The sequence below is a fragment of the Apodemus sylvaticus genome, chromosome 3 (genome assembly GCF_947179515.1).
Source record: "Apodemus sylvaticus chromosome 3, mApoSyl1.1, whole genome shotgun sequence".
In the NCBI taxonomy this organism is placed as follows: Eukaryota; Metazoa; Chordata; class Mammalia; order Rodentia; family Muridae; genus Apodemus; species Apodemus sylvaticus.
Genome location: NC_067474.1, coordinates 29,732,456 through 29,758,908, shown reverse-complemented (window position 1 = coordinate 29,758,908; position 26,453 = coordinate 29,732,456). Strand labels below are relative to the sequence as shown.

The following is a 26,453-nucleotide window of genomic DNA, read 5'->3' as shown; positions in this document are numbered from 1 at the left end:
GGTTTCATGTTTCATTTACAACTACTTACAACCTCACAGTATAGTGTTAAGCATATTTCATACTTTTTATTAATTAAGCATGATTCATGTTTTTATTAATCTATTTTTATTAGATATATTCTTTATTTACATTTCAAATGATTTCCCCTTTTAATTCATGGTTTTTAATATTGCTTCTTTGACCAGAGAAAAGGAGGATGATAATTTATTATGTACAGTATTAGAATAAGGGAGCCTTTACCCCATGCATAATTCACATGTCTCTTTAACCTGCCAATGAATTGTGAAGTCAGGTTTCCTAAACTTATTTTAAACCCACCCTATAGCCCTTTCAAACAACTTTTTCTATCTTTAATAAATGATTAACAGTAAAAATGAAGGTGCTTTTAGTAGTAAAAATGTCTTGACTAGAAAGTTATGTAATCAGCTTATATACCTTTTTGTCAAGAAAAGATTTTCTTTATTTTTTAAATTATTTTAAATTATTTTATTTATTTACATTCCAAATGTTGCCCCACAACAGGAAAAGATTTTCTTACTACTTATTAAATCCAGTGGCAGCCAGTTCATGGGAGTGAGCATTTAGTATACATTCATATTGTCATATTAAAAAAAAATACTTCTTTTATTGTTCCTTAAGTCATTAAAATCAGCTACTGAGGAAAGAACAACAGAAAGAATTAATTCCTGCTACACAAAGCCTATATGATCTAGCCAAGACTTCCCAAACACTGCTTTGATTCTATAAAGCCAGACCATATGGGTTGATTTGGTTAGTTTGGTTTGGTTGGTTGTTTTTTTCCTGTATTGAAAAGATGGATTATGTGCTGGAACTACACTTATGATTTGCAACTGTTGACCCAACCTTGCATACCTGAAATAAAACCATCGTAATCATGGTGTATGATCTCTTTAATGTGTTTTTTAGTTTGATTTGCAAGAATTTTATTGAGAATTTTTTAATGTAATATTCGTTGAGGAAACTGGACTCTGGTTTCCTTTTTCTGTTGGTTCCCGGTCCAGTTTTGGTATCAGTGCAATATTATAGTAAAAAATACTTAAAATCCTGCCCCAGGGTTTCTAACCCACCTTTAGTTATTGGTTTCCCAAATTAAACACACACACACACATACACACACACACACACACACACACACCACACACACACACACATACACACAGTCTTTATATTTATAATATGCCTTATTCAGCACAGTAGCTAGGGAGGTACCTATCCTCCACGCTGTTAGAATCTACTTTCCTAACAATAATCCCAAAGTATCACTGTTTCATCTTGGCAGCTCTTAGCTCCAGTTGGGGACCCTCAGGGCCACACTCTCCTCTCTCTTAATCCATGGTCACTGTCCCCTCTCCTCCCCTGCTTGTTCTTCATTTATTCCATGGCCCATGGTAGCTTCTTCCTGCTCCTTCCCTCCTCGTGCGCCTCTCTACAAGCCCATGAAAGCCCAACCCCACCTATTTCTCTTCTGCCTGTCTATTGGCTGTTGGCATCTTTATTTACCAATCGCAATTAATTAGGGCATGTCACTCAGTGTTATGTGTGGACTCTCTTGTCTTTCAAGACAGGAGTCTGATATAGCTGTTTCCTGAGAGGCTCTGCCAGAGCCTGACAAATACAGAGGCAGATGCTTGCAGCCAACCATTAGACAAGCAGCATTAGGCCAACCCACTGCACCATATTGGCATCATAGAATGAGCTTGGTTATATTGCTTTGCTTTCCATTGTCTTAGTTAAGATTTCTATTGCTGCAATGGAAGAAACACTTAAGAAATGCAAGCGGGGGGTGGGGGTAGGGGGGAAGGGTTTATTTGGCTTATACTTCCACATCATAGTCTGCCATTGAAGGAATTTAGGACAGCAACTAAACAGGTTGAAAACCTGGAGACAGGAGCTGATACGGGGCAGTGAAGGGGGGCTGCTTACTGGCTTGCTTCCCCGTGGCTTACTCAGCTTGCTTTCTTATAGAACCAATGACCAGCAGCCCAGGAGTGGCCCCAACACACAATGTGCTGTGCCTTCCCCCATCAAAAAGCTTGATAGAATTTGACTGCGAATTCATCTAGTCCTGAGATTTTCCTCATTAGGAAGCATTACTATAGAATAGGTATCACTGATGGCTAGTGTGTGCGTGTGCACTTGTGTGTGTGTGCTTGCGTGTGTTTGTGTGTGAACATGTCTTGATTTAATTTTAGTTGGTCATATTTATCTAATAACTTGCCATTTCTTTTGGGTTTTTCCAGGAATTTTTTAAGATGACTTTTCAAGTACTTCCTAATGAGTCTTTGTATGTTATGGAAAATTAAAAAGTAGCCTACACTTTTCATCTCTAATTTTATTATTTTTGGTCTTCATTTCTTGACTATTGAGCTAAAAGTTTGACTGTCTTATTTGTTTTTATATATAGCTCTTGGGCTGGAGAGATGGCTTATCTGGCTAGACTCACAACAAAAATATATATTGTTGTGGTCTCCATTAAGTTCTGCGTTGATCGATCTTTGTCACCTTATTATTTGAGCTCTTTCTGGTTGTTAAAGCACTCCGTGTTGGCGGTTCATCTCCCTACAAAGGGGCCGCTTGCCCCTCCTCACTCTCTTCATCTCTTCTCTTGCTCCTCTTGCTCTTCCTCCCTTACCTTTTCCCCCTCTCTCCCCACTCATAGCCTGCCTTTCCTCTTCCTCTTCCCCCTCCTCCCCTTCCTCTTCTCCCTCCCCCTCCCCCTCCTCCTCTTCCTCCTCCTCCTCCTTCTTCTTCTCCCTCTCTCTCTCTCTCTCTCTCTCTCTCTCTCTCTCTCTCTCTCTCTCTCTCTCTTTCTCTCCTCTCTCTCTGTCTCTGGCATGTGCATGCTCTCACTCCCTCTTCCTCTCCACCCTTGCTCCCCCTCCTCCTCTGCTTTCTCTGTCTCTACTCCCTCAACTCCCCTCCCTCCCCATGCCATAATAAACTCCATTCTATACTACACCATCCTGTGGCTGGTACCTCAGGGGGAAGAGATGCCTCAGCATGGGCCTGCAGAGCCTCCCTCTTCCCCCACACCATAGCACACCTCCACCAAACATAACCCTGGCTTCTTTTCTTACCTTTTTATAAGAGACAACATTCATAACTAGAAATGTTCTTCTCACACCTATCTTGTAAGTTGAGCTCTCACTGTTTTTTTTTAAACTGGATATTTTCTTTATTTACATTTCAAATGTTATCCCCTTTTCAGGTTTCTCCCCTACCCCGAAACCCCTTATTTCATGCCCCTTCCCCTGGTTCTATTAAAGTGTTCCCCCACTTATCCACACACTCCCACCTCCCCACCCTTGAAGACCCCTACACTGAGGTATTGAGCCTTCATAGGACCAAGGACCTCTCCTCCCATTGATGCCCTACAAGGGCATCCTCTGCTACACATGCAGCTGGAGCCATGGGTCCCTTCCATGTATACTGCTTGGTTGGTGGTTTAGTCCCTAGGAGCTCTGGGGGGTCTGGTTGATTGATATTGTTCTTTCTATGGGGTTACAAACCCCTTCATTTCCTTCAGTCCTTTCTCCATTTCCTCCATTGGGAACCTCATGTTCAGTCCAATAGTTGGCTACAAGCATTTGCCTCTGGATTTGTCAGGCTCTGGCAGAGCCTCTCAGGAAACAGCTATATCAGTCTCCTGTCAGCATATACTTACTTCTTGGCATCCACAATACTGTCTGTGTTTGGTGTCTCTATATGGGATGGATCTCCAGGTGAGACAGTCTCTGGATGGCCTTTCCTTCTGTCTCTGTTTGATACTTTGTATTTGCTCCCATGAGTATTTTGTTCCCCCTTCTAAGAAAGACTAAAGCACCTACACTTTGGTCTTCCTTGTTCTTGAGTTTTTGTGGTCTGTGAATTGTATTTGGGTATGCTGAGCTTTTGGGCTAATATCTACTTATCAGTGAGTGCATACCATATGTGTTCTTTTGTGATTGGGTTACCTCACTCAGGATAATGAGCTATGTTCTAGTTCCATCCATTTGTGTAAGAACTTCATGATTTCGTTGTTTTTTTTTTTTGTCTTTTTTTTTATTCGATATATTTTTTATTTACATTTCAAATGATTTCCCCTTTTCTAGCTCCCCACTCCCCGAATGTCCCATAAGCCCCCTTTTCTCCCCCTGTCCTCCCACCCACCCCTTCCCACTTCCCCGTTCTGGTTTTACCCTATACTTCTTCACTTGAGTCTTTCTAGAACAAGGGGCCACTCCTCCTTTCTTCTTGTACCTCATTTGATGTATGGATTATGTTTGGGGTATTCCAGTTTTCTAGGTTAATATCCACTTATTAGTGAGTGCATACCATGAGTCACCTTTTGAGTCTGGGTTACCTCACTTAGTATGATGTTTTCTAGCTCCATCCATCTGCCTAAGAATTTCATGAATTCATTGTTTCTAATGGCTGAATAGTACTCCATTGTGTAGATATACCACATTTTTTGCATCCACTCTTCTGTTGAGGGATACCTGGGTTCTTTCCAGCATCTGGCAATTATAAATAGGGCTGCTATGAACATAGTAGAGCATGTATCCTTATTACATGGTGGGGAATCCTCTGGGTATATGCCCAGGAGTGGTATAGCAGGATCTTCTGGAAGTGAGGTGCCCAGTTTTCGGAGGAACCGCCAGACTGATTTCCAGAGTGGTTGTACCAATTTGCAACCCCACCAGCAGTGGAGGAGTGTTCCTCTTTCTCCACATCCTCTCCAACACCTGCTGTCTCCTGAATTTTTAATCTTAGCCATTCTGACTGGTGTAAGGTGAAATCTCAGGGTTGTTTTGATTTGCATTTCCCTAATGACTAATGAAGTTGAGCATTTTTTAAGATGCTTCTCCGCCATCCAAAGTTCTTCAGGTGAGAATTCCCTGTTTAACTCTGTACCCCATTTTTTAATAGGGTTGTTTGGTTTTCTGGAGTCTAACTTCTTAAGTTCTTTATATATATTGAATATTAGCCCTCTATCTGATGTAGGATTGGTGAAGATCTTTTCCCAATTTGTTGGTTGCCGATTTGTCCTTTTAATGGTGTCCTTTGCCGTAAACTTTGTAATTTTATGAGGTCCCATTTGTCAATTCTTGATCTTAGAACATACGCTATTGGTGTTCTGTTCAGAAATTTTCTCCCTGTACCAATGTCCTCAAGGGTCTTCCCCGGTTTCTTTTCTATTAGCTTCAGAGTGTCTGGCTTTATGTGGAGGTTCTTGATCCATTTGGATTTGAGCTTAGTACAAGGCGATAAAGATGGATCAATTCGCATTCTTCTGCATGCTGACCTCCAGTTGAACCAGCACCATTTGTTGAAAAGGCTATCTTTTTTCCATTGGATGTTTTCAGCCCCTTTGTCGAGGATCAAGTGGCCATAGGTGTGTGTGTTCATTTCTGGATCTTCAATCCTGTTCCATTGATCTGCCTGCCTGTCTCTGTACCAATACCATGCAGTTTTTAACACTATTGCTCTGTAGTATTGCTTGAGGTCAGGGATACTGATTCCCCCAGAATTTCTTTTGTTGCTGAGAATAGTTTTAGCTATCCTGGGTTTTTTGTTATTCCAGATGAATTTGTTAATTGCTTTTTCTAACTCTGTGAAGAATTGAGTTGGGATTTTGATGGGTATTGCATTGAATCTGTATATTGCTTTTGGCAAAATGGCCATTTTAACTATATTGATTCTGGTGATCCATGAGCATGGGAGGTTTTCCCATTTTTTGAGGTCTTCTTCCATTTCCTTCTTCAGAGTCTTGAAGTTCTTGTCTTGTAAAGATCTTTCACATGTTTGGTAAGAGTCACCCCAAGATACTTTATACTGTTTGTGGCTATTGTGAAGGGGGTCATTTCCCTAATTTTTTTCTCAGCCTGCTTATCCTTTGAGTATAGGAAAGCCACTGATTTGCTTGAGTTGATTTTATAACTTGCCACTTTGCTGAAGTTGTTTATCAGCTGTAGGAGTGCTCTGGTAGAGGTTTTTTTTTTATTCGATATATTTTTTATTTACATTTCAAATGATTTCCCTTTTCTAGCTCCCCACTCCCGAAAGTCCTGTAAGCCCTCTTCCCTCCCCCTGTTCTCCCATCCACCCCTTCCCACTTCCCTGTTCTGGTATTGCCCTATACTGCTACACTGAGTCTTTCCAGAACCAGGCCACTCCTCCGTTCTTCTTGTACATCATTTGATGTGTGGATTATGTTTTGGGTATTCCAATTTTCTAGGCTAATATCCACTTATTAGTGAGTGCATACCATGATTAATCTTTGAGACTGGGTTACCTCACATAGTATGATGTTCTCCAACTCCATCCATTTGTCTAAGAATTTCATGAATTTATTGTTTCTAATGGCTGAATAGTACTCCATTATGTATATATACCACATTTTTTGCATCCATTCTTCCCTTGAGGGATACCTGGGTTCTGTCCAGGTTCTGGCTCTTATAAATAGGGCTGTTATGAACATAGTAGAGCATGTATCCTTATTACCTGCAGGGGAATCCTCTGGGTATATGCCTAGAAGTGGTATAGCAGGATCCTCCGGAAATGACATGCCCAGTTTTCTGAGGAACCGCCAGCCAGACTGATTTCCAGAGTGGTTGTACCAATTTGCAACCCCACCAGCAGTGGAGGAGTGTTTCTCTTTCTCCACATCCTCGCCAACACCTGCAGTTTCCTGAGTTTTTAATCTTCACCATTCTGACTGGTGTAAGGTGAAATCTCAGGGTTGTTTTGATTTGCATTTCCCTAATGACTAATGAACTTGAGCATTTTTTTAAGATGCTTCTCAGCCATCCGAAGTTGTTCAGGTGAAAATTCTTTGTTTAACTCTGTACCCCACTTTTTAATAGGCTTATTTGGCTTTCTGGGGTCTAACTTCTTGAGTTCTTTCTATATATTGGATATTAGCCCTCTATCTGATATAGGGCTGGTGAAGATCTTTTCCCAATTTGTTGGTTGCCGATTTGTCCTTTTGATGGTGTCCTTTGCCTTACAGAAACTTTGTAATCTTATGAGTTACCATTTGTCTATTCTTGATCTTAGAGCATATGCTATTGATGTTCTGTTCATGAACTTTTCCCCTGCGCCCAAGTCCTCAAGGGTTTTCTCCAGTTTCTTTCTTATTAGTTTTAGTGTGTCTGGCTTTATGTGGAGATCCTTGATCCATTTGGAGTTGAGCTTAGTACAAGGAGATAAGGATGGATCAATTCGCATTCTTCTGCATGCTGACCTCCAGTTGAACCAGCACCATTTGTTAAAAAGGCTATCTTTTTTCCACTGGATGTTTTTGGCTCCTTTGTCAAAGATCAAGTGGCCATAGGTGTGTGGGTTCATTTCTGGATCTTCAATCCTATTCCATTGATCTGCCTGCCTGTCACTGTACCAATATCATGCAGTTTTTAACACTATTGCTCTGTAGTATTGTTTGAGGTCAGGGATACTGATTCCCCCAGAATTTCTTTTGTTATTGAGAATAGTTTTAGCTATCCTGGGTTTTTTGTTATTCCAGATGAATTTGAGAATTGTTCTTTCCAACTCTATGAAGAACTGAGTTGGGATTTTGATGGGTATTGCATTGAATCTGTAGATTACTTTTGGCAAAATGGCATTTTAACTATATTGATCCTGCCGATCCATGAGCATGGGAGGTTTTCCCATTTTTTGAGGTCTTCTTCCATTTCCTTCTTCAGAGTCTTGAAGTTCTTGTCATACAGATCTTTCACATGTTTGGTAAGTGTCACCCCAAGGTACTTTATACTGTTTGTGGCTATTGTGAAGGGGGTCATTTCCCTAATTTCTTTCTCAGCCTGCTTATCCTTTGAGTATAGGAAGGCTACTGATTTGCTTGAGTTGATTTTGTAACCTGCCACAATATTGCTGAAGTTGTTTATCAGCTGTAGCTCTCTAGTGGAGTTTTTTGGGTCACTTAGGTAGACTATCATATCATCTGCAAATAGTGATAGTTTGACTTCTTCCTTTCCAATTTGTATCCCTTTGACCTCCTTATGTTGTCTAATTGCCCAAGCTTGTACCTGAAGTACAATACTGAAAAGATAAGGAGAGAGGGGGCAGCCTTGTCTAGTCCCTGATTTTAGTGGGATTGCTTCAAGTTTCTCTCCATTTAGTTTGATGTTGGCTACTGGTTTGCTGTATATTGCTTTTACTATGTTTAGGTATGGGCCTTGAATTCCTGTTCTTTCCAAGACTTTAAGCATGAAAGGATGCTGAATTATATGAAATGCTTTTTCAGCATCCAATGAAATGACCATGTGGTTTTTTTTCTTTGAGTTTGTTTATGTAGTGGATTGCGTTGATGGATTTCCATATATTGAACCATCCCTTTATCCCTGGGATAAAACCTACTTGATCATGGTGGATGATCGTTTTGATATGTTCTTGGATTCGGTTGGCAAGAATTTTATTGAGTATTTTTGCATTGATGGTCATAAGGGAAATTGGTCTGAAATTCTCTTTCTTTGTTGGATCTTTGTGTGGTTTTGGTATCAGCGTAATTGTGGCTTCATAGAAGGAATTGGGTAGTGTTCCTTCCATTTCTATTTTGTGAAATAGTTTGAAGAGTATTGGTGTTAGGTCTTCTTTGAAGGTCTGATAGAATTCTGCACTGAAACCATCTGGTTCTGTCCTTTTTTTTTTTTTTTTTTTTGCGGGAAGACTTTCTATGACCCCTTCTATTTCTTTAGGGGTTATGGGATGGCTCACTGGACAGCCCAGGGCCTGGGTGCAGTCCAATGCCTGTCAGGCTTAGACCCCCGAGGCATTGGTCTCGGGCTATGACTGTTAGCTAGCTTTGCCTGCTAGAACTCTCTGGCATCCTGTAGCCAAAATGGCTGTGTGCACTTCCTTTAAGTGCTGGGACAGACTGCCTGGCAAACAACCTCATGGCTGGGTTGGCACACCGATGGCCCCAATCAGCCCAGGGCCTGTTGGGCTTAGACCCCTGCAATGTTGGCCTCGGGCTAAGTCTGCGTACCTCAGGCTGTCAGTTCTCTTGGGCGTCCAAGAGCCAAGATGGCAAAGAGCCTCTCTCTCGTAACTGACTGGTGGGAGGCAGAATTCTGATGTGGCTTCAGTGCGGTGAAAAGCGCTGTAACTCCGCAGCTTGCAGCCCGGCTGGCCAGCGATGGTCAGTGGTAGCAGGCGCAGGGCCTGCCTGGCCCCTGTCGCCTTGGTTCCACTGAGGGTGGCCCTTCCGCTGGATGAGCTGCTGCTGCCCCCGCCGCTGCCAGCACCGCTGCTCTGATTTCATTGTTCTTAATAGGTGATTTTAATAGCTGTTTTTAGTATCTGTTTAATAACTGTTTTTAATAGCTGATTTTAATTGTGTTAATGTACCACATTGTCTGTATCCATGCCTCTGTTGAAGGACATCTGGGTTCTTTCCAGCTTCTGGCCTTTATAAATAAGGCTGCTATGAACATAGTGAAGCATGTGTCTTTATTATATGTTGGAGCATCTTCTGGGTATATGCAGAGGAGTAGTATAGCTGGATCCTCAGGTAATACTATATCCAATTTTCTGAGGAACTGCCAGACTGAATTTCCAGAGTGATTGTACCAGCTTGCAATCCCACCAACAATGGAGGAGTGTTCCTCTTTCTCCACGTCCTTGCCACCCTCTGCTGTCACCTGAGTTTTTCATCTTAGCCATTCTGACTGGTTAAAGGAGGAATCTCAGGGTTGTTTTGATTTGCATTTCCCTGATGACTAAAGATGTTGGACATTTCTTTAGGTGCTCCTCAGACATTCTATATTCCTCAGTTGAAAATTCTTTGTTTAACTCTGCACCCCATTTTTAATAACGTTATTTGATTCTCTGGAGTCTACCTTCTTGAGTTCTTTGTATATATTGGGTATTAGCCTCCTATCAGATGTAGAATTGGTTAAGATCTTTTCCCAAAAGGGGAGAAACATGAAATATTTTTACTTGATTTGGGTGGTATTTTCTCTGTAATCCTCACTTTTCTCTAAGATAATCTGTTTGTACCTAATCAAGTTCACATATTGTTTTTGAACTCATTATTCATTTGAAGATATTGCAGAATTTCTGTTTTCTGCTTATTTATTCCAAATATAAACTATTCCAAATATAAACCAGGCAATTTGCAGCTGAACTGAAACTGTATCAAGAAAAAGTCAGTAGAACAGTACTATATTAGTCTTCTGTTACTGCTCTTAACTTTTTGTGAAAAATAAGGATGTCATATTAAAGGTTACATTTATCTTTATATTTAGAACAAATTTTCCCAAATATTTTTCCTGGTGAGTAGCAGCACTAGGCCATTATTATGGTAACTTCATATTCTTCATTAAAATTAATTATTTTTAAAATCAATTTCAGATATATATGAACATTCACCATTCTGACTGTACATGGTGATTCTTTACCTTATCATCTTCAAAAATGCTGTTGTATTTAAATAATGCTTTTCTAGTTTGTATACAAAGTTTGCTTATGATTTATAACTTTCTAACTTAAACAGCTATGCAGTTATCATGTGGGAAGTGTTATCCAGAAAACAGCCTTTTGAAGGTATGTATACTTTTATTCCAGAGGACAGCATGTGGGTGGTACACATGTCTCAAGTGTCTAAACCTCACCAGATTTTAGATATACTAGCCATTCATTTTGTACATAAAACACACTGTACAAACATAGCAGATTTTCAGTTGTGCATCTATTGCATATTATAAAGTATACTAGATTAAGGATCAGTTATGAAGAGTGTACTTGTCTTAAAGATCAGAAAAATTTAAATTCTAGTTCTTGTTCTAGCAATAACTAATTCTGTGGTCAAGCCACAAAATTTCATGTCCTCATTTTTGTCCTTTGCAAAATGAGAACTTTTTTTTTTTTAAGACAGAGTCTCACTATGTAATTCTGGCTATCCTGATTAAACTATGTAGACCAAGCTGGCCTTGAACTCACAGATTTGCTTGCCTCTGCCTCCCAAATGCTAAGATTAAAGGCACATGTCATTACACCTGTTTATTCCTATTTTCAAGATCATAATATTCATAAAACTCTGTGTGAAATTTAATTGTTATTTCTTCTATAAATACCACAAACACTGAAAAATAACCTTTGTCATTCCCAGATAGTGTTGGGGCATTTTCTTTCTTTTTTTTATTTTTTTTTTTTTTTTGAAGTTTGTAATGTTGAACTTGTTAAACCCTGAGTATCCTTAGCATTTCAGTAGTCTAAAAGACAGCATTTTTCTCTCATTCACATTAATTATTAGTTATTGTGCCTTGTTGGATATGCTAGGCTCTGTTGAGCTCTGCCTGGTTTGATTCTTCTCACATAGCAAATCAAATGACTTGTCTAAATACAGACTAGGGAGGAGGGACTGTAAATCCCTCCTATAAGAGGTGCACCAGATTTACTGGCTGGGAGGTCAATCCTCGTATCAAGAGACTGTGAATTGGACTAACACTTTTAAGATGTACTCATTTTTATTTGAGTTGTGTTAGTAGCATCTTTCCAGTTAATGAAATACATTTGTTTTGACAGAGGTCATCAATCCTTTGCAGATCATGTACAGTGTGTCTCAGGGACATCGGCCTGACACCAGTGAGGAGAATTTGCCATTTGATATACCTCATCGAGGTCTCATGATCTCTCTAATACAAAGTGGATGGGCACAAAACCCAGATGAAAGACCATCTTTCTTGAGTGAGTCAACAGTTTTAATCTAGACCTTTGAATGATAGAAATTATACATATACATCGATAAAGTTTTCCTTGAAAATTCATGCCTATCTTGAAACTGTTCTATACATTAATTTGCTCTTGTTGTTTGTTACATTTATATATAAGTAATGGCTCTTAGAAAAAGGTTGAGAATTCATAACAGAAAAGTGAAGTTGTTTGATAGTAGTAATGTTCCATTCCCTTAACCTGTCTTGCACTCCCTCCTCACTGGGATGAGCAGAGGGAGCAAAGAATAAATGTGACATCTCCTCAGTTTAACCTCCTTCTGGAGAAAGCATCAAGGGGATGAGTAAAGGATTAAGACGCAGCTTGTGAAGTCAGTCCTGTACTAAAACAAGCATCCTGGCCCATGAGGAGAATGGCAAAGGTTTTTAGGAGCTTGTATTTGAGTTCCTGTCGGAAGCTTGAAACAGAGCCAGTCATTCCCGGACTAAGCAGTTCCAGCAAAGAAAACATCCAAAGTGCAAATTCTGAAATGATAGGAAAATGTTTTGTGTTTTCGAGGAATAAAAGAAGAAGCCCGTGTATTTAGAGCGTCGTGAACCCAGACGACGGCGAAGATGCCATAGAGAGCAGGCCATAGAGAGCAGCCAGCCCCTCAGACCTATGCCCCATGTGTAGTGGAGAGCCACTCGCTCCTGTCTCCTCTGGTAGCAATGAGATCTAATTCAAGTTTAGGTCAAAATCCCTCTTGACTGCTGCATGGGGAAGTGACTGTGTGAGAACAGAGAAAACAGTTCGGAAACTCCCTCCGTAACTGTCCAATTCAAGTGACAGTTCTAGACACAGAAAAGTTATCCAAAGTTGGGACACATTTCAGAGGAAGAGGAAGATCAGACCTCTAAATATAAACAGGAGGACATCTTAAGACCTTGGCTAGGCAGCGTTCTTAGATTTGAATTCATAGGATCTAAAAAGACCATTTTTTTTCAATAAATAAATTTGGAGATTGAACTTTTAAAAATTAGAACTTTGTACTTGAATAAAGAACCAGCTGGAGAGCTGGCTTACAGGAGAAAGTGCTTGCCACACTGGCCTGAGGACAGGAGCTTGGATTCTCCACACCCATATAAATACTATACAGGTGTGCTGCAGCCTGCCTGTAATCCTGGCACTTGGGAGGTGGAGACTGGGGCCCCAGAATAAGCTGGCTAGATAGACTAGCCTAGGTCGCTAGACTAGGTCACTAGACTAGACTAATCTAGCTAGCCTAGTGAGCTCTGGGTTCAAGAGAGAGACCTGGCGTGGCCTCAGTATAGAAAGCAGAGAGCAACCCTTTGCAGATGCACATACATGAATACATCATATATGTTCACATCACACACACACACACACACACACACACACACACACAAATAAATTACTAAGACATGAAAAGTCAAGCCACAGGTAGTTGGAATATATTTTCATATCATATATCTATTAAAAGGACTTGTGTCTGGAAATACAAAGCATTCTGACTAATCCAATAATAAGACAAATAGTAGTTTTTAAAATTATAAATTAGGATTTCACCAAAGAAAATATGCAGTTGGCTGAAAAACATATAAAGGGGTTGTTCACGTCACTAGAAAATACAAAGGGAGAGATACCAGTCCAAAGCCATTAAAACCGCTCTGGTAAAAAAGACAGATAATAAGATATTGGCCTTGATTTGAAGTAATGAAATCCCTCACACATTGCCAATTGTGTATGAACATGTACAGACATGGTTCATATAACCAACAAGTAGAAGGAATTATAATTACTGCTACTACTATAATGACATGTAAATATTTTTATCTAAGGAAGAATCTAAGACTCATGATGTAAAATCAGGTGTTGCTAACACAAGTAATTTAGACTAGATCACCCTAGATAGAGAATTTAGCCCTTCAGCAAAGACTAAATATCCATATTAGTCCTCTGAGGCATTTCTTAGAAATTGTATAGAGGAACAATTTTTACAAAGAAAGACTAGAGTATCTTTGTCTAAGAAGGAATGCTCTAAGGAGGGTGTGGTCGGTCAGTCATGTCTACTCTGACTATAGGTCATGTAATCAAGCCTTTAGCTGAGTGTGGTGGAGAGAGACTGAAATAGAAGAATATATTGAACTCAGGAGTTTGAGCTCACCTGTGCACACACATGTGTGAGTATGTGTCTGCATGTATGTATATGTGAGTGCTTATGTTCCTGCCTGTGTGTCTACATGGATGTGCCTGTGTGTGTGTGTGTGTGTGTGTATGTGTGTGTGTGTGTGTGTGCATGTGTGTGTGCGCACACAAATACACATACTTGGGCGTGAGTGGGGGTGGGGTATATAAGTGTATTCTGTCAGTGATTAGTAGACAACTTTCAAGACTTGATTCTTGCCTGCTGCTGGGATCAGGCTACGACAGTCAGTCTTCACAGCAAGTGCTTTTACCCACTGAGCCATCGTCCTGACCCACCCTGGCAGAGTGCTTCCCTCATGCTACATGCAAGCCCATTACCAGATACTCAACTTGAAATATGTTCTCCTACTCCTGCCCTGTGGCTTTGCTTCCCATTTTTTCTTAAGGATGTCTTCTCTCTAGAGCCTGGTTCTCAACCTTCCTAATACTGAGACCCTTTAAATTGGTTACTCATGTTGTGGTAATCCCAAACCTTAAAATTATTTTTGTTGCTACTTCATAGCTTTTGCTACTGTTATGAATCATAATGTAAATATCTATTATGTAGGATAGCTGATGAGCAAGCCCTGAAAATGGTCATTCAACCCCCAATAGGGCCATGGCCCCCAGGTTGAGGACCACTGCCCTAGAGTCCAATGTTCAAGTTTGTTTTTGGAAGTCTAGTTGTTGGGTTTCTAGAAATCTTACTTTTGATCTCACATCTAAGGATTTTCCCTAACTCGAGGTTTTGAATATTTGCTCTTGTTTATATTTAAGTGAATGATCTATTTTGACTTAATTTTTATATATCGCATACAATAAGGTTATAAATGACCTATTTTAATATGGGTATTCAAATGTTTTAGTGAGTTTACTTTCAAAGGCTATTCTTGCCTTGTGGAATTTAAGGCCCTCTATTGAAAATCAGTGTCCCAGAATGGTGACAGTTCTTTTGAAGGCTGCTAATTCAGTTCTGTTGGTCTTCATGTCTGTTTATGCCAGCAATAAAATTCCTTAAGATAATTGGATGTTATCATTTTATTGAAAGATTGACATGGAGCCTTATAAGATAAATGTTGACATTTCGGTTTAATTATTAGAAGTGATCTGAACTTAAAATTGTTGGGTTTTTGTTTTTCGGTTTTGTTTCTTCCTTTTTAGGCCCTCTATTGAAAATCAGTGTCCCAGAATGGTGACAGTTCTTTTGAAGGCTGCTAATTCAGTTCTGTTGGTCTTCATGTCTGTTTATGCCAGCAATAAAATTCCTTAAGATAATTGGATGTTATCATTTTATTGAAAGATTGACATGGAGCCTTATAAGATAAATGTTGACATTTCGGTTTAATTATTAGAAGTGATCTGAACTTAAAATTGTTGGGTTTTTGTTTTTCGGTTTTGTTTCTTCCTTTTTAGAATGCTTAATAGAACTTGAACCAGTTCTGAGAACATTTGAAGACATAACTTTTCTTGAGGCTGTTATCCAGCTAAAAAAAGCAAAGGTAAATCGCCCTTTGAAATTTTTTAACTTAGAGCTTTACAAAACCGTATGTCACTCATGAAGTCTTAATTTAGTTTCCAAGAAACAAACCGGAGTTGGAGGTGGGAGAATTTACGAGGGTCTTGATTACTGCCTTTTTCTTTGTCACTAATGGGCATTTCCATTTCATTCAAATGGGCCATCTTCAGATTTAACAACTTCAGAATCTGAAGCATATCAGGTGTGAACTTAGACTCTGTCCTAAGGCCCCTATGCACAGCAAACCCCCTGTGTCACTCACAGCCATGCATGTGATAAGTGTTGGTCTGTATTTACTTCTGCTAAGTATTGACACCTCTGGGGGTTAGTTCCTACTCTTCTTTAAAGTACTTGGGCTGTTTGTTTGTTTTGTTTGAGATTTATCATGAAGTAAAATTGTCACACGTTATATTTGAGCCTCCAAAGTATACTTTTATTCCTTGGTTTTTATATTTTCTCACTCAAAGACGTTGCATACGCCAACCTATCAGAAAAGTTCGTGTAAGTTACCTGGGACAGCTGTGTGATCAGTGTAGCTCTTGTGAATCAGAACAACTGAGGATTTATAAGCATCCATAGATCCTTAGAGCGAAGTAAGCACAGGCTAGCACTCCCTGGGTTTTGTTCAATTGTGCTGTGTATATGATAATCAGATTGCCAGCTAGCCCAACCCTTGGGCAATAGATCAAGCATGATCTATTGTTTCTTTATTGACTGACAGTTTGTTTTCCCCTCCTACTTTGCTGGACCTACTAGCATAACATTTAAAGATTAATATATAAAAGAAACAACCATTCATAATCAAACTAAAGATTTACCATAGCAATATTAATATCCAAGTTTTCCATTTGATTCCATTGATTGACAAACATATCTTTTTGTTGCAAATACCATGGAGAGTATCCAAATTTTAGAGGATCTAAATATGAACTCTGAATTCTTTTCCTAACTTCTCCAATTTCTGGGTAGGGTACAGCCTTTTTCAGAGATACCAGTGCAATACAGACTGCTAAGAATGCTTCCTTTTGTCTTTTCTTTTCTTTTCCTATTTTCTCCTTACAAGTTTCTCTTTTTTTAATCTCTCTCTAAACAAAGCTAGATGAGTAGGGACCTGGTGGTACCATGCTGTACTCCTGTCTCCTGGTAGGCTAAGAGGAGGATTGCAGATGCAAGGTGTGCCTGGCCTACCATGTGAGCTCAAGGCCAGCATAGGTAAGTTAGCTAGCACTGTCTCAAAACTAAAAATGAAAAGAGGGAGGGGACCAAGGGTAGAGTTCAGTGGTAGATCATTAAACAAAAATGAAACAGATACAAAGGCCTGTTGTCTTGACTATGAGGAGAGAAAGAACTGTCCCACACCCCTTTCCTGTCTTCAAACAGTTTAAACACTCACAGACTATATATAAGACTTGATGTTTAAAAGTTATATCTTAAGTATACATTTTCAGATATACATTTAGTATACATTTAGTAATCACCCAATGAGTCATCATTGTTGTTATGTCACAGTATTATTTTTACATAAAGTTACAGTTGTGGGTGGGGTGAAATGCTGGCTTCTTTAGATGAGATTATTGCAGTATAGAAAGATGGTCACACAACACCCCACATACAGTAGAATAAAAGGTTAAAAGCCAAGCACGGTGGTGTGCTTCTAGTGCCAGCTGCTCTACAGGCAGAGGCTGTAGAACTGAATTTGAAGCCAGGGCAGTCTGAGAATCAGGAGCAACATGATGAGACTCTGTCCTACACAAACGCACACATACACATTTAATATTTCTCTATCTAGAATGGTTGGTTTTACTTGCATTTTCTATATTTTTGAATTATAGAAAATTTTAAAATTCTAGTTCTTACTATTGGGATTTTTCCAAGTAAGTGTTTCCTGTATGTTAAAAAATAAAAACTGAACCAAAGAAGTTTTCTTTTTTGTTTTTGTTTTTTTTGTTGTTGTTGTTGTTTTTTGTTTTGTTTTGTTTTTTTAGTTTTTTGGTTTTTTTGAGAAAGGGTTTCTCTGTATAGCCCTGGCTGTCCTGGAACTCATTCTGTAGACCAAGCTGGCCTCAAACTCAGACATCTGCCTGCCTCTGCCTCCCAGGTGCTGGAATTAAAAGTGTGCACCACCACCACCACCCAACTAGAAGTTTTCTTTAATAGTTTCTTGTATTTTCTTCTTTAGGAATGATTCGCTAGTACATAAACAATTTGAATTATCATACCTCATTGGGTTTTTTTTTCTAAACAAAAATAGGTATTACTAATAAAGAGCTGTATTAGAAATGTTTCAGTAAAAAGTCAGGAAAGCTTTACATAACAGACATAACCAAAACTAATTTAAAGATGCAGATAAAGTTTTTTGTGGTGTGGTGGTACATGTCTTTAGCCCCAGCACTCAGATGACAGAGGCAGGTAGATCTCTGTACCTTCAGTAGAAAGACCCAGCTCCTCAAGGGTCACATAGTCTCAATCCATACACAAACACTTGCTGAACTACAGCTTACTGAGTAATAAACTAGACACACTGTGTATGCAGATGGCTATCAGTCCTTTCCTCCAAATGCAGCAGGAAGTTGTAGTAGGAAATGGGGAGCTGGGTGCAGAACCCACTGGCTTCTAATGTTCTGAAGAACAATTAATACTATGCTGATATAGAGAGGAAAAGTAGACTTTAGACTTAGCTATGTGTGGTGTTTTTCACCTGTAGTCACAGCATTCCAGAAGCAGGGGCAGGTAGATTGCTCTGAGTTTGAGGCCACCATAGTCTACATAGTAAAAGCCAGGCTATCCTGTCCCTAACTACAGAGTGAGATTCTGTGTGAAAATGGAGTTGAGGCAGGGGGTAGACTTCCAGATTGGTTTTTGAATGACTTAGTGATGACAGCCTAAGATTAGTTTATGGAGCCGAAAGTAAATCACTTTAGTATTTACTGTACTTAAGGAAACAAATCACCCGTTCAGCAGCTACCTTTTATTGAATACCTGCAAGTAATCTTAGTGCCCTTTGACATGCATTGCCTCTAATTTTCTTTATAGTAACCCTGGTAAATTAGTATCCTTATCTCTATGTACAAACAGGAAAATTAATGTTAAGTTTCACCCCCCAGCCCATGCACATGCAAGCAACCCTAAGTAAACTCAGTAGAATAATAGGTAGGTAGGTAGGTAGGTAGATAGATAGATAGATAGATAGATAGATAGATAGATAGATAGATATTATATAGAGATACAGTTTTTTTATTTTTTTCAGTGTTCTTACTCAGTTATTTTTATTTTTTATTAGATATTTACTTTATTTGCATTTCAAACATTATCCCCTTGTTAGCCCTCTGAAAACTCTCATCCTATCTCCCCTACCCCTGCTTACCAGCTTCTCCTCCCACTTTCCTGACCTGGCATTCCCTTACACTGGGGCATTGAGCCTTCACAGGACCAATAGCCTCTTCTCTCATTGATGTCTGAAAAGGCCATCCTCTGCTACATATGCAGCTGGAGCCATGGGTCCCTCCATGTGTACTCTTTGGTTAGTGGTTTAGTCCCTGGGAACTCTGGGGGTACTGGTTGGTCATTTTATTGTTCCTCCTATGGGGATGTCCTTTCTCTAGCTCCTCCATTGGGGACCCTATGCTCAGTTTATTGGTTGGCTATGAGCCATGGGTATTTTGATTCCACTTCTAAGAAGGATCAAAGTATCCACACTTTGGTCTTCTTCTTCTTGAGCTTCATGTGGTCTGTGTATCCTTGGGTATTCGAAGCTTTTGGGCTAATATCCACTTATGAGCAAGTGCATACCATGTGTATTCTTTTGTGATTGGGTTACCTCACTCAGGATGATATTTTGTAGTTCCATCCACTTGCCTAACAAGTTCATGAATTCATTGTTTTTAATAGCTGACTAGTACTCCATTGTTTGTTTGTTTTTTAATTTTTAAGACATGAAAGTAGGAAAGAGGACAAAATGAGAAGTAGAATTTCAAAGGGAGTAGGAGGGACATAAGAGAAGGAAATGGAGTGGTGATGGGGCCAATATACATTATATATATTTGGGGGTCAGTTAGTTACACATCCCTGGGCTCTAGACTTGACCATCATACACACATGCACACACAAACACACTGTACCATGGTAATGCACTACCACCTTTACATTGACCCATCCTTGGTTTCTTTTCAGTACAAATAGTCATATAATTTAAAATATAGTCCTTGAAATGCAGTTTTGCATAATAACAATTATGGATAGATAAAGCACAATGCATTGAATAACTGGCTTGAATCAAATGCTTTATTATTTCAATCTTTAAATAGTCTTGTTTGTAAGCATTAAAGATGAAGCTGTAACACTCTTGAGATACTAGTTACTAAAACAGTTAATATGGGGCAGAGTGCAAAGTCTATTCTCTAAGCATTTCTTGTTCTTGTACTGTCTCTACCTAAGTAAGTTATATATTCCCAAATGATGTAGATTTTGTTTCCTTTGATTTTTCTGTAAACCTAAAACATGTGTATGGTCATTCCAGATACAGAGAGCATCGAGTACTGTTCACTTATGTGATAAGAAAATGGATTTATCGCCGAACATACCTGCAAACCATCCTCCACAGGAGGTACAAATATACTTCTATTATATTAAACTGGAATGTGAGAATATTAAAAAATAATTTAGTCAAACCCCTTTTGTATAGCTGGAAAACTAAAGTACAGGAAGCATTTATAATTAGCTAAGTAGTCATGACAATCTCTAACTTGAAATATCACTCTGCTCTCTCTCTGGATGATGCTCTAGGGTAGTGTATAGGTAAATCATAGGTAATAATTTCACTACTGTTTTATAGCACCCTTCCACCTCTTACAGTAAGTAATAAGTTTCTGTTGCTCTCCAAGAGTTATTTCTTTAACTGGTCATTTTTATGAATCATTTCAAGATTATATATCCACTTTATAGGTTCATAAAAGTAAAGTACATGCAAAAGACCATTAAAACGCACCACATAGTTTGTTTACATTTGTTTACACAGCATGTGTCCATGTGGATATATGAATGTGTGTTAAAGGATAACTTGCAGAAATCCATTCTCTCCTTTACTATGTGGTTCTCAAGGATCAAAATCAGGTTATCCACTTGGCTACCCTCTGAGACACCACACTGACCCATAATACATAGTTGCAAAAGCACTTTTATATAAAGCATCTAATTTGATCCTCGAGTAATAAGCTAATTTTTATTGGATATTTTCTTATTTACATTTCAGTGTTTCCCCTTTCCAGGTGTCCCTTCAGAAGCCTCCATCCCATCCCCCCTCCCCCTGCTTCTATGGGGGTAATAAGCTCATTTTTGATGAAACATTAAAGCCCAGGGTGTCAGTGAAGTTTTGGAAGGCAGTAAGCACTTCAGTGGCAGAGCTAGGAGTGAAGATGTGCACAGTTCCTCCAAGCACCTTTCTGTGCCTTCGGGTTGAAAGAGCCGGAGACAAGCATTGCTCTCATCGGTGGACAACCACGTTTCTTATTCATCGTTACAGCCACTGTCAGGCGCTCTGAGTCATAAAGGCCGCATGATTGTTCCCAGTACATAGCTGCTGTCCCGTCCTAGTGCATAGCTGCTGCCCATCCTTTCCATTTGAGTTGATAAAGACATTAAACTTAGAGATTGAGGGAATAGCTCAGTGGTAGAGCACTCACCTAGCATATCTGGGGCCCTAGGCTCAATCCTTAGTAGATGAAAGTGTAGAAAAGAATTACATTTATGTGTGGTGGTTTTATACCTTATTTATTTTGTTCCATAAACTATAATTTATAGTAGTTCTAGGTTTCCATTTTAATAAGCAAGACTCTAGAAACTATAGCCATGTAATTTTAATGACAATGCCTTTCTACAAAACTTTATGTATACAGCCCCCCCTCAACCTGTTGGTCCTCTGTTTACTTTAGGAATCGTGTGGATCCTCTCTGCTCCCTAGAAACACTGACTCTCCTGGGACCTCCAGGTCCCTATCAGCTCCTCAAGACAAAGGTTTTTTATCGGGTATGTCAATTTTCCAATCAGTGTGGTTACATAACCATTTCACTTTCTTTCAAATTATACCCTTGGCAGACAGCTGTTGTGCATGGAACACATTTCTCATTGACATTCATGATCCAGTTTTTTATAGTATCAAGGCTACAAATGTAAAGGTAGCAGTGGCATGATGAACAAATATGTTTCTATTAAAAGCATTCTGTGGTATGATGGAAAGGGTGTTTTTCTTCATCTCACAAGAAAAAAAGAGAAATGTTTCAAAGTTACCATAGTAACTATATTTTAAGAGGGATATACATATATATATACATATATATATCACTGCAGGAAACAAGACACATTCTTAAAGTATTTTTAATAGCTGTGTGAGGGAGCTAGTTTTAGTCCTTGTTTACAGATTATGAACTCTCTGGATTACATAGCAAGAAGCTAGCAAATCCAAGACTTTGGTAATGCCAGGCTCTTTGATGAATACTTTCATCTTACTCTGTTATGTCTTCATGAAGACTGTATTTCTGATTAAGGCTGACCTCCACTTATGACAGATAGACATTCCATAAAAAGAACAATATAGAGTCCAGAAGCAAGGAAACGGGTAACAGTGGGTAATTTTGTTTGTCTTGTAGATAGAGTGAAAATAAAGAGATAAAAGATTAAGGATTACAGTAGTATTAACAAGAATTCCTTGGGACTGGAGAGAGCTCAGTGGGAAAGAGTACTCCTTGCTCTTCCAGAGCAATCAGGGTCTCAGAACCGCCACAACTCCAGGTCCAAAGCACCTGCCTGGCCATAGACACCAAGCATGCACACTCTATAGGCATAAATGCAGAACAAAATGCTTATACATATATATTTTTAATTAAAAAAATAATCAATTAAAAAAAAGAATTCCTACATTCTGCTAAGCTAATTTAGGCTTTTAAGTTCAGGAGGGAATAACTCTTGAAGAAGAGTATCAGATACAGATTTTTGTTTTAGGAAGGTTCATCATGGCTGAAATTAGAAAAAAATTTAAATTTATTGTTTGGAGTGGGCAGCACAGTGCACATGTACAGATCAGAAGTCATCCTTGGAGAGTCATTTATCTCCTTCCACTGTGGAGTCTGAGACTCAAATTCAAGTGAAGCAAGTACCTTGGCCCACTGAGCCACCATGATGGCCCTGCAGAAGCCACTTGAAGAGGAGACGGAGTGAGGGCAGTGAAAAAGGAAAACACGGAAGGCAGTGTAAGAGATTACGGCGGCTCCCTGACACCTTATGACTGCTCACCTTAGCTGAGGGAGAAGGCCATGAAGCTGAACTATGTTATTAAGCTGTGAAAACACTTTGTAATTTTATGAGGTCCCATTTGTCAGTTCTTGATCTTAGAGCATAAGCTATTGGTGTTCTGTTCAGGAACTTTCCCCCTGTACCAATGTCCTCAAGGGTCTTCCCCAGTTTCTTTTCTATTAGCTTCAGAGTGTCTGGCTTTATGTGGAGGTCCTTGATCCACTTGGAGTTGAGCTTAGTACAAGGAGATAAGAATGGATCAGTTCGCATTCTCCTGCATGCTGACCTCCAATTGAACCAGCACCATTTGTTGAAAAGGCTATCTTTTATCCACTGGATGTTTTCAGCTCCTTTGTCAAAGATCAAGTGACCATAGGTGTGTGGATTCATTTCTGGGTCTTCAATCCTTTTCCATTGATCCACCTGCCTGTCACTGTACTAATACCATGCAGTTTTAACACTATTGCTCTGTAGTATTGCTTAAGGTCAGGGATACTGATCCCCCCAGAAGTTCTTTTACTGTTGAGAATAGTTTTAGCTATCCTGGGTTTTTTGTTGTTACAGATGAATTTGAGAATTGTTCTTTCTAACTCTATGAAGCACTGAGTTGGGATTTTGATGGGGATTGCATTGAATCTGTATATTGCTTTTGGCAAGATGGCCATTTTAACTATATTAATCCTGCCAACGCACGAGCATGAAAGATTTTTCCACTTTCTAAGGTCTTCTTCCATTTCCTTCTTCAGAGACTTGAAGTTCTTGTTATACAGATCTTTCACTTGATTGGTTAAAGTCACACCAAGATACTTTATATTGTTTGTGGCTATTGTGAAGGGTGTCGTTTCCCTAATTTCTTTCTCAACCTGCTTATCCTTTGAGTACAGGAAGGCTACTGAAAACACACAGCTGTTAGAACTAAGAACTGAAATGGGGTTTAGAGTGAAGACGGATGATGATTACGACTTACATCTTTTTTTTTTTTAATGTTATGTTTCTTTGGGACGTCTTCAATGCCTGTTGGGGAGGTGATGTGCAGTAAGCCTCTGAGAATGTTGAAGGTTCAGAGGGCTCAATGGTGACACAAAGATAATTACAGAAACTCGAAGTAGGGTAAATATTTGGAGCACTCAACTTGTATTCTAGAGGAGAAAGTACAAAACACATGTCAAATATAGATTTATTGCACTTAAAAGTCTGTGTCTGTGACAAACATACATAAGACACATTTAATGTGGAAAGGGGGAATTCACAGGGAAGAAGCATGGAACTGTGAGAAGATGAGAAACTTTATGACTTACAAGCATAGACCAAGCAAGCACTAACAGTAGTATTAAAAAAAAAAAACTATTCAGTTTGAATGTTTATTGCTCTAAAAAGTATTTGCAGGGCTGGCAAGATGACTGTGTGAAAAGTACTTCCTGCCATGCAGGCAACATGGGTTTGATCATCTGAACTCACATGGTAGAGAGCTGACTCCTACATGTTGACCTCTGACATTCACACACACACACACACACACACACACACACACAAAGAAATATTTCAAGTATTTTCAGAATTGGATTTCTGAAGTAGCATCAATGACAGTGCAAAATGAAAGCCATTAGAGCCTGCCTTCTGTGTGACCCACCTGTTGGTATTTTATCTAATGAAAACTCTACCTGTAATGAACTGTTCTATAGGTGCACCTCAAGACTGTGCTTCATTGAAGGCACACCACTGTCCTGGAAACCACAGCTGGGATGGTATCGTTTCTGTATCACAAGGGGCAACCCTCTGTGATCGCAGGACCACCTCGTGCTCCTTGGCTGTAATCAGTCCACTCTTGGTTGAGAAAAGTTCAGGTGAGTATATGCTGTGAGTTACACTGCAAATGCTAATGCGTACCTTACAGGTACACTATACATAGATTCACCATATACCAAGTTTTCTTAGTTTTCACTCCATACTTCAGTAAATATTTGTTTAAGTAGGAAAGCATTTCTGAACTCAGTGCTGACCAAATGCATTCCAGGAATCTCTAACCTAGAAGGAAGTGGTAAGAAGCAGTATTACTTTCAATGTTAGTAAAGTAAAATGAAGCTATTTTCATTTCTCAGATAGGCAGGTATCCTTTATATTTGAAACAAAACAAAAATCAAAGTCATTTTGTTCTACAACATAGCATACAGAAATATATTCTTTCTGGAAGGTGAATAGGGAGCTAAAGCCCAAGTCTCTAGACAGTTCCTAGATAATAGAAGCATTTTCAAAAAATATTCTTCACAGTGGCACAGTCATACAGGAAGGAGTGTTCTGCTCAGTCACTTCCATGCAGAATCACACCCATTGCCTTTCTCTATCCTCAGCTCTGTAATTCTCATGCATTGCTTTTCTGCAGAGCGCCTGCAAGCTGGTATAGCACAACAGTGGATCCAGAGTAAGAGGGAAGCCATTGTGAGCCAGATGACTGAAGCCTGCCTTAACCAATCACTGGATGCCCTTCTCTCTCGGGACCTGATCATGAAGGAGGATTATGAACTCATTAGCACCAAACCTACAAGGACCTCAAAAGTCAGACAGCTGCTAGATACCTCTGACATCCAAGGAGAAGAATTTGCCAAAGTTATAGTACAGAAGTTGAAAGATAACAAGCAGATGGGGCTTCAGCCTTACCCGGAAGTACCTGTGGTTTCCAGAACACCGGCTTCAAATTTCCTTCAAAATAAAAGTTTATAAGGGGGCCATCTTTGAGAGGAAAGTCAGTTTACAAATGGTTATTTATATTTCTGTTACCTGTATAATATTTGTATAAAAACATGAAAGTATTAGATGCTTCACTGAAGGTTTTTGGAAGAGTCTCTTCCCATATTGCAGTATTTTTTTTAAATTAATATAAGTAAAAAGTTTGCTTTATGCTATGTAGTTCAGTTTTTATGTCAGTTTCACTACTTGAACATTTTTATGTAATAATTACATTTCTCTTGTATGTAACAGTGCCTTAAAGTGGTCTTTGTTTCTGACAGAAGGCACTTTCTCACTCACCTTCTCTGCAGATTCTTTATTACCCTCTAAAGTACAGTCTGACTTTACACAACAGTGATGCAGGATCCCCACTCGCCAATCCCAGGTTCAGATCCCCAAAGACTTACTCATTTTTAAATTTGATTTAGAAAATTCTTTAGAAGGTAGTTTCATGGCATGCAGAGCATAATGAAGAAAACAGAAGAATCTTCTATTAACACTGGCCACCGTGCACCTCTGCTTACCCGTTGCCCCCTGTCTGTCTCCAGAGCCAGCAGCCCATTGTGTGTCCTGCTGCAGCCTGCTTCCCGCTACTGCTTCAAGCACCGCTGGTTGGGAGGAGGCCGGCCTTTGCTTAGCTGTTTGCTTTGTGACGCACCACGGTGTTTTAACTGAAAGGTACAGCAGGTGTGCTCCTCCACACATCTAACTCACTCCATTCAGTGACCGCACATCAGCCACACCTCTCTGTGTTGGAGTTTCCAAGCTTGCTCACACCAACTTCACAAGAAACAATAAAAAGGCAACACAGTGTGCATTGTTTTTATCTTCTGGTTGTTAGCTTGTGTAAGTAAATGGACCCTATATGAAATGATGCCTTTTTCTGAAAACTGTTTAACAGAGTTAGAAGAAAGTGAGAAAAGGGATGAATTTGAAAGCTCTTAACTTGCAAGACCCACCGGATTCATAATCTAAAACAATATGAACATGGAATAAAAGGACTTAGACCATATGGAGACAATGGAATATTCCTTAATTTGAAATAAG

The 26,453-nt window shown here is 39.4% G+C and overlaps 1 protein-coding gene across 2 annotated transcripts in view; it reads left to right on the top strand.

Moving 5' to 3' along the window:
• Ripk2 (receptor interacting serine/threonine kinase 2) overlaps positions 1 to 26,219 on the top strand; it is a 41,268-nt gene extending 15,049 nt beyond the window's left edge. For both annotated transcript variants that reach the window (XM_052176127.1, XM_052176128.1), the window contains exons 5-11: positions 10,518 to 10,567; positions 11,549 to 11,710; positions 15,296 to 15,381; positions 19,915 to 20,001; positions 21,326 to 21,419; positions 24,365 to 24,526; positions 25,063 to 26,219. In XM_052176127.1, coding sequence (XP_052032087.1) covers positions 10,518 to 10,567; positions 11,549 to 11,710; positions 15,296 to 15,381; positions 19,915 to 20,001; positions 21,326 to 21,419; positions 24,365 to 24,526; positions 25,063 to 25,400 — 979 coding nt within the window. In that variant the 3' untranslated portion in view covers positions 25,401 to 26,219. The remainder of the gene's footprint in view (positions 1 to 10,517; positions 10,568 to 11,548; positions 11,711 to 15,295; positions 15,382 to 19,914; positions 20,002 to 21,325; positions 21,420 to 24,364; positions 24,527 to 25,062) is intronic.
• Positions 26,220 to 26,453: the final 234 nt, after the last annotated feature.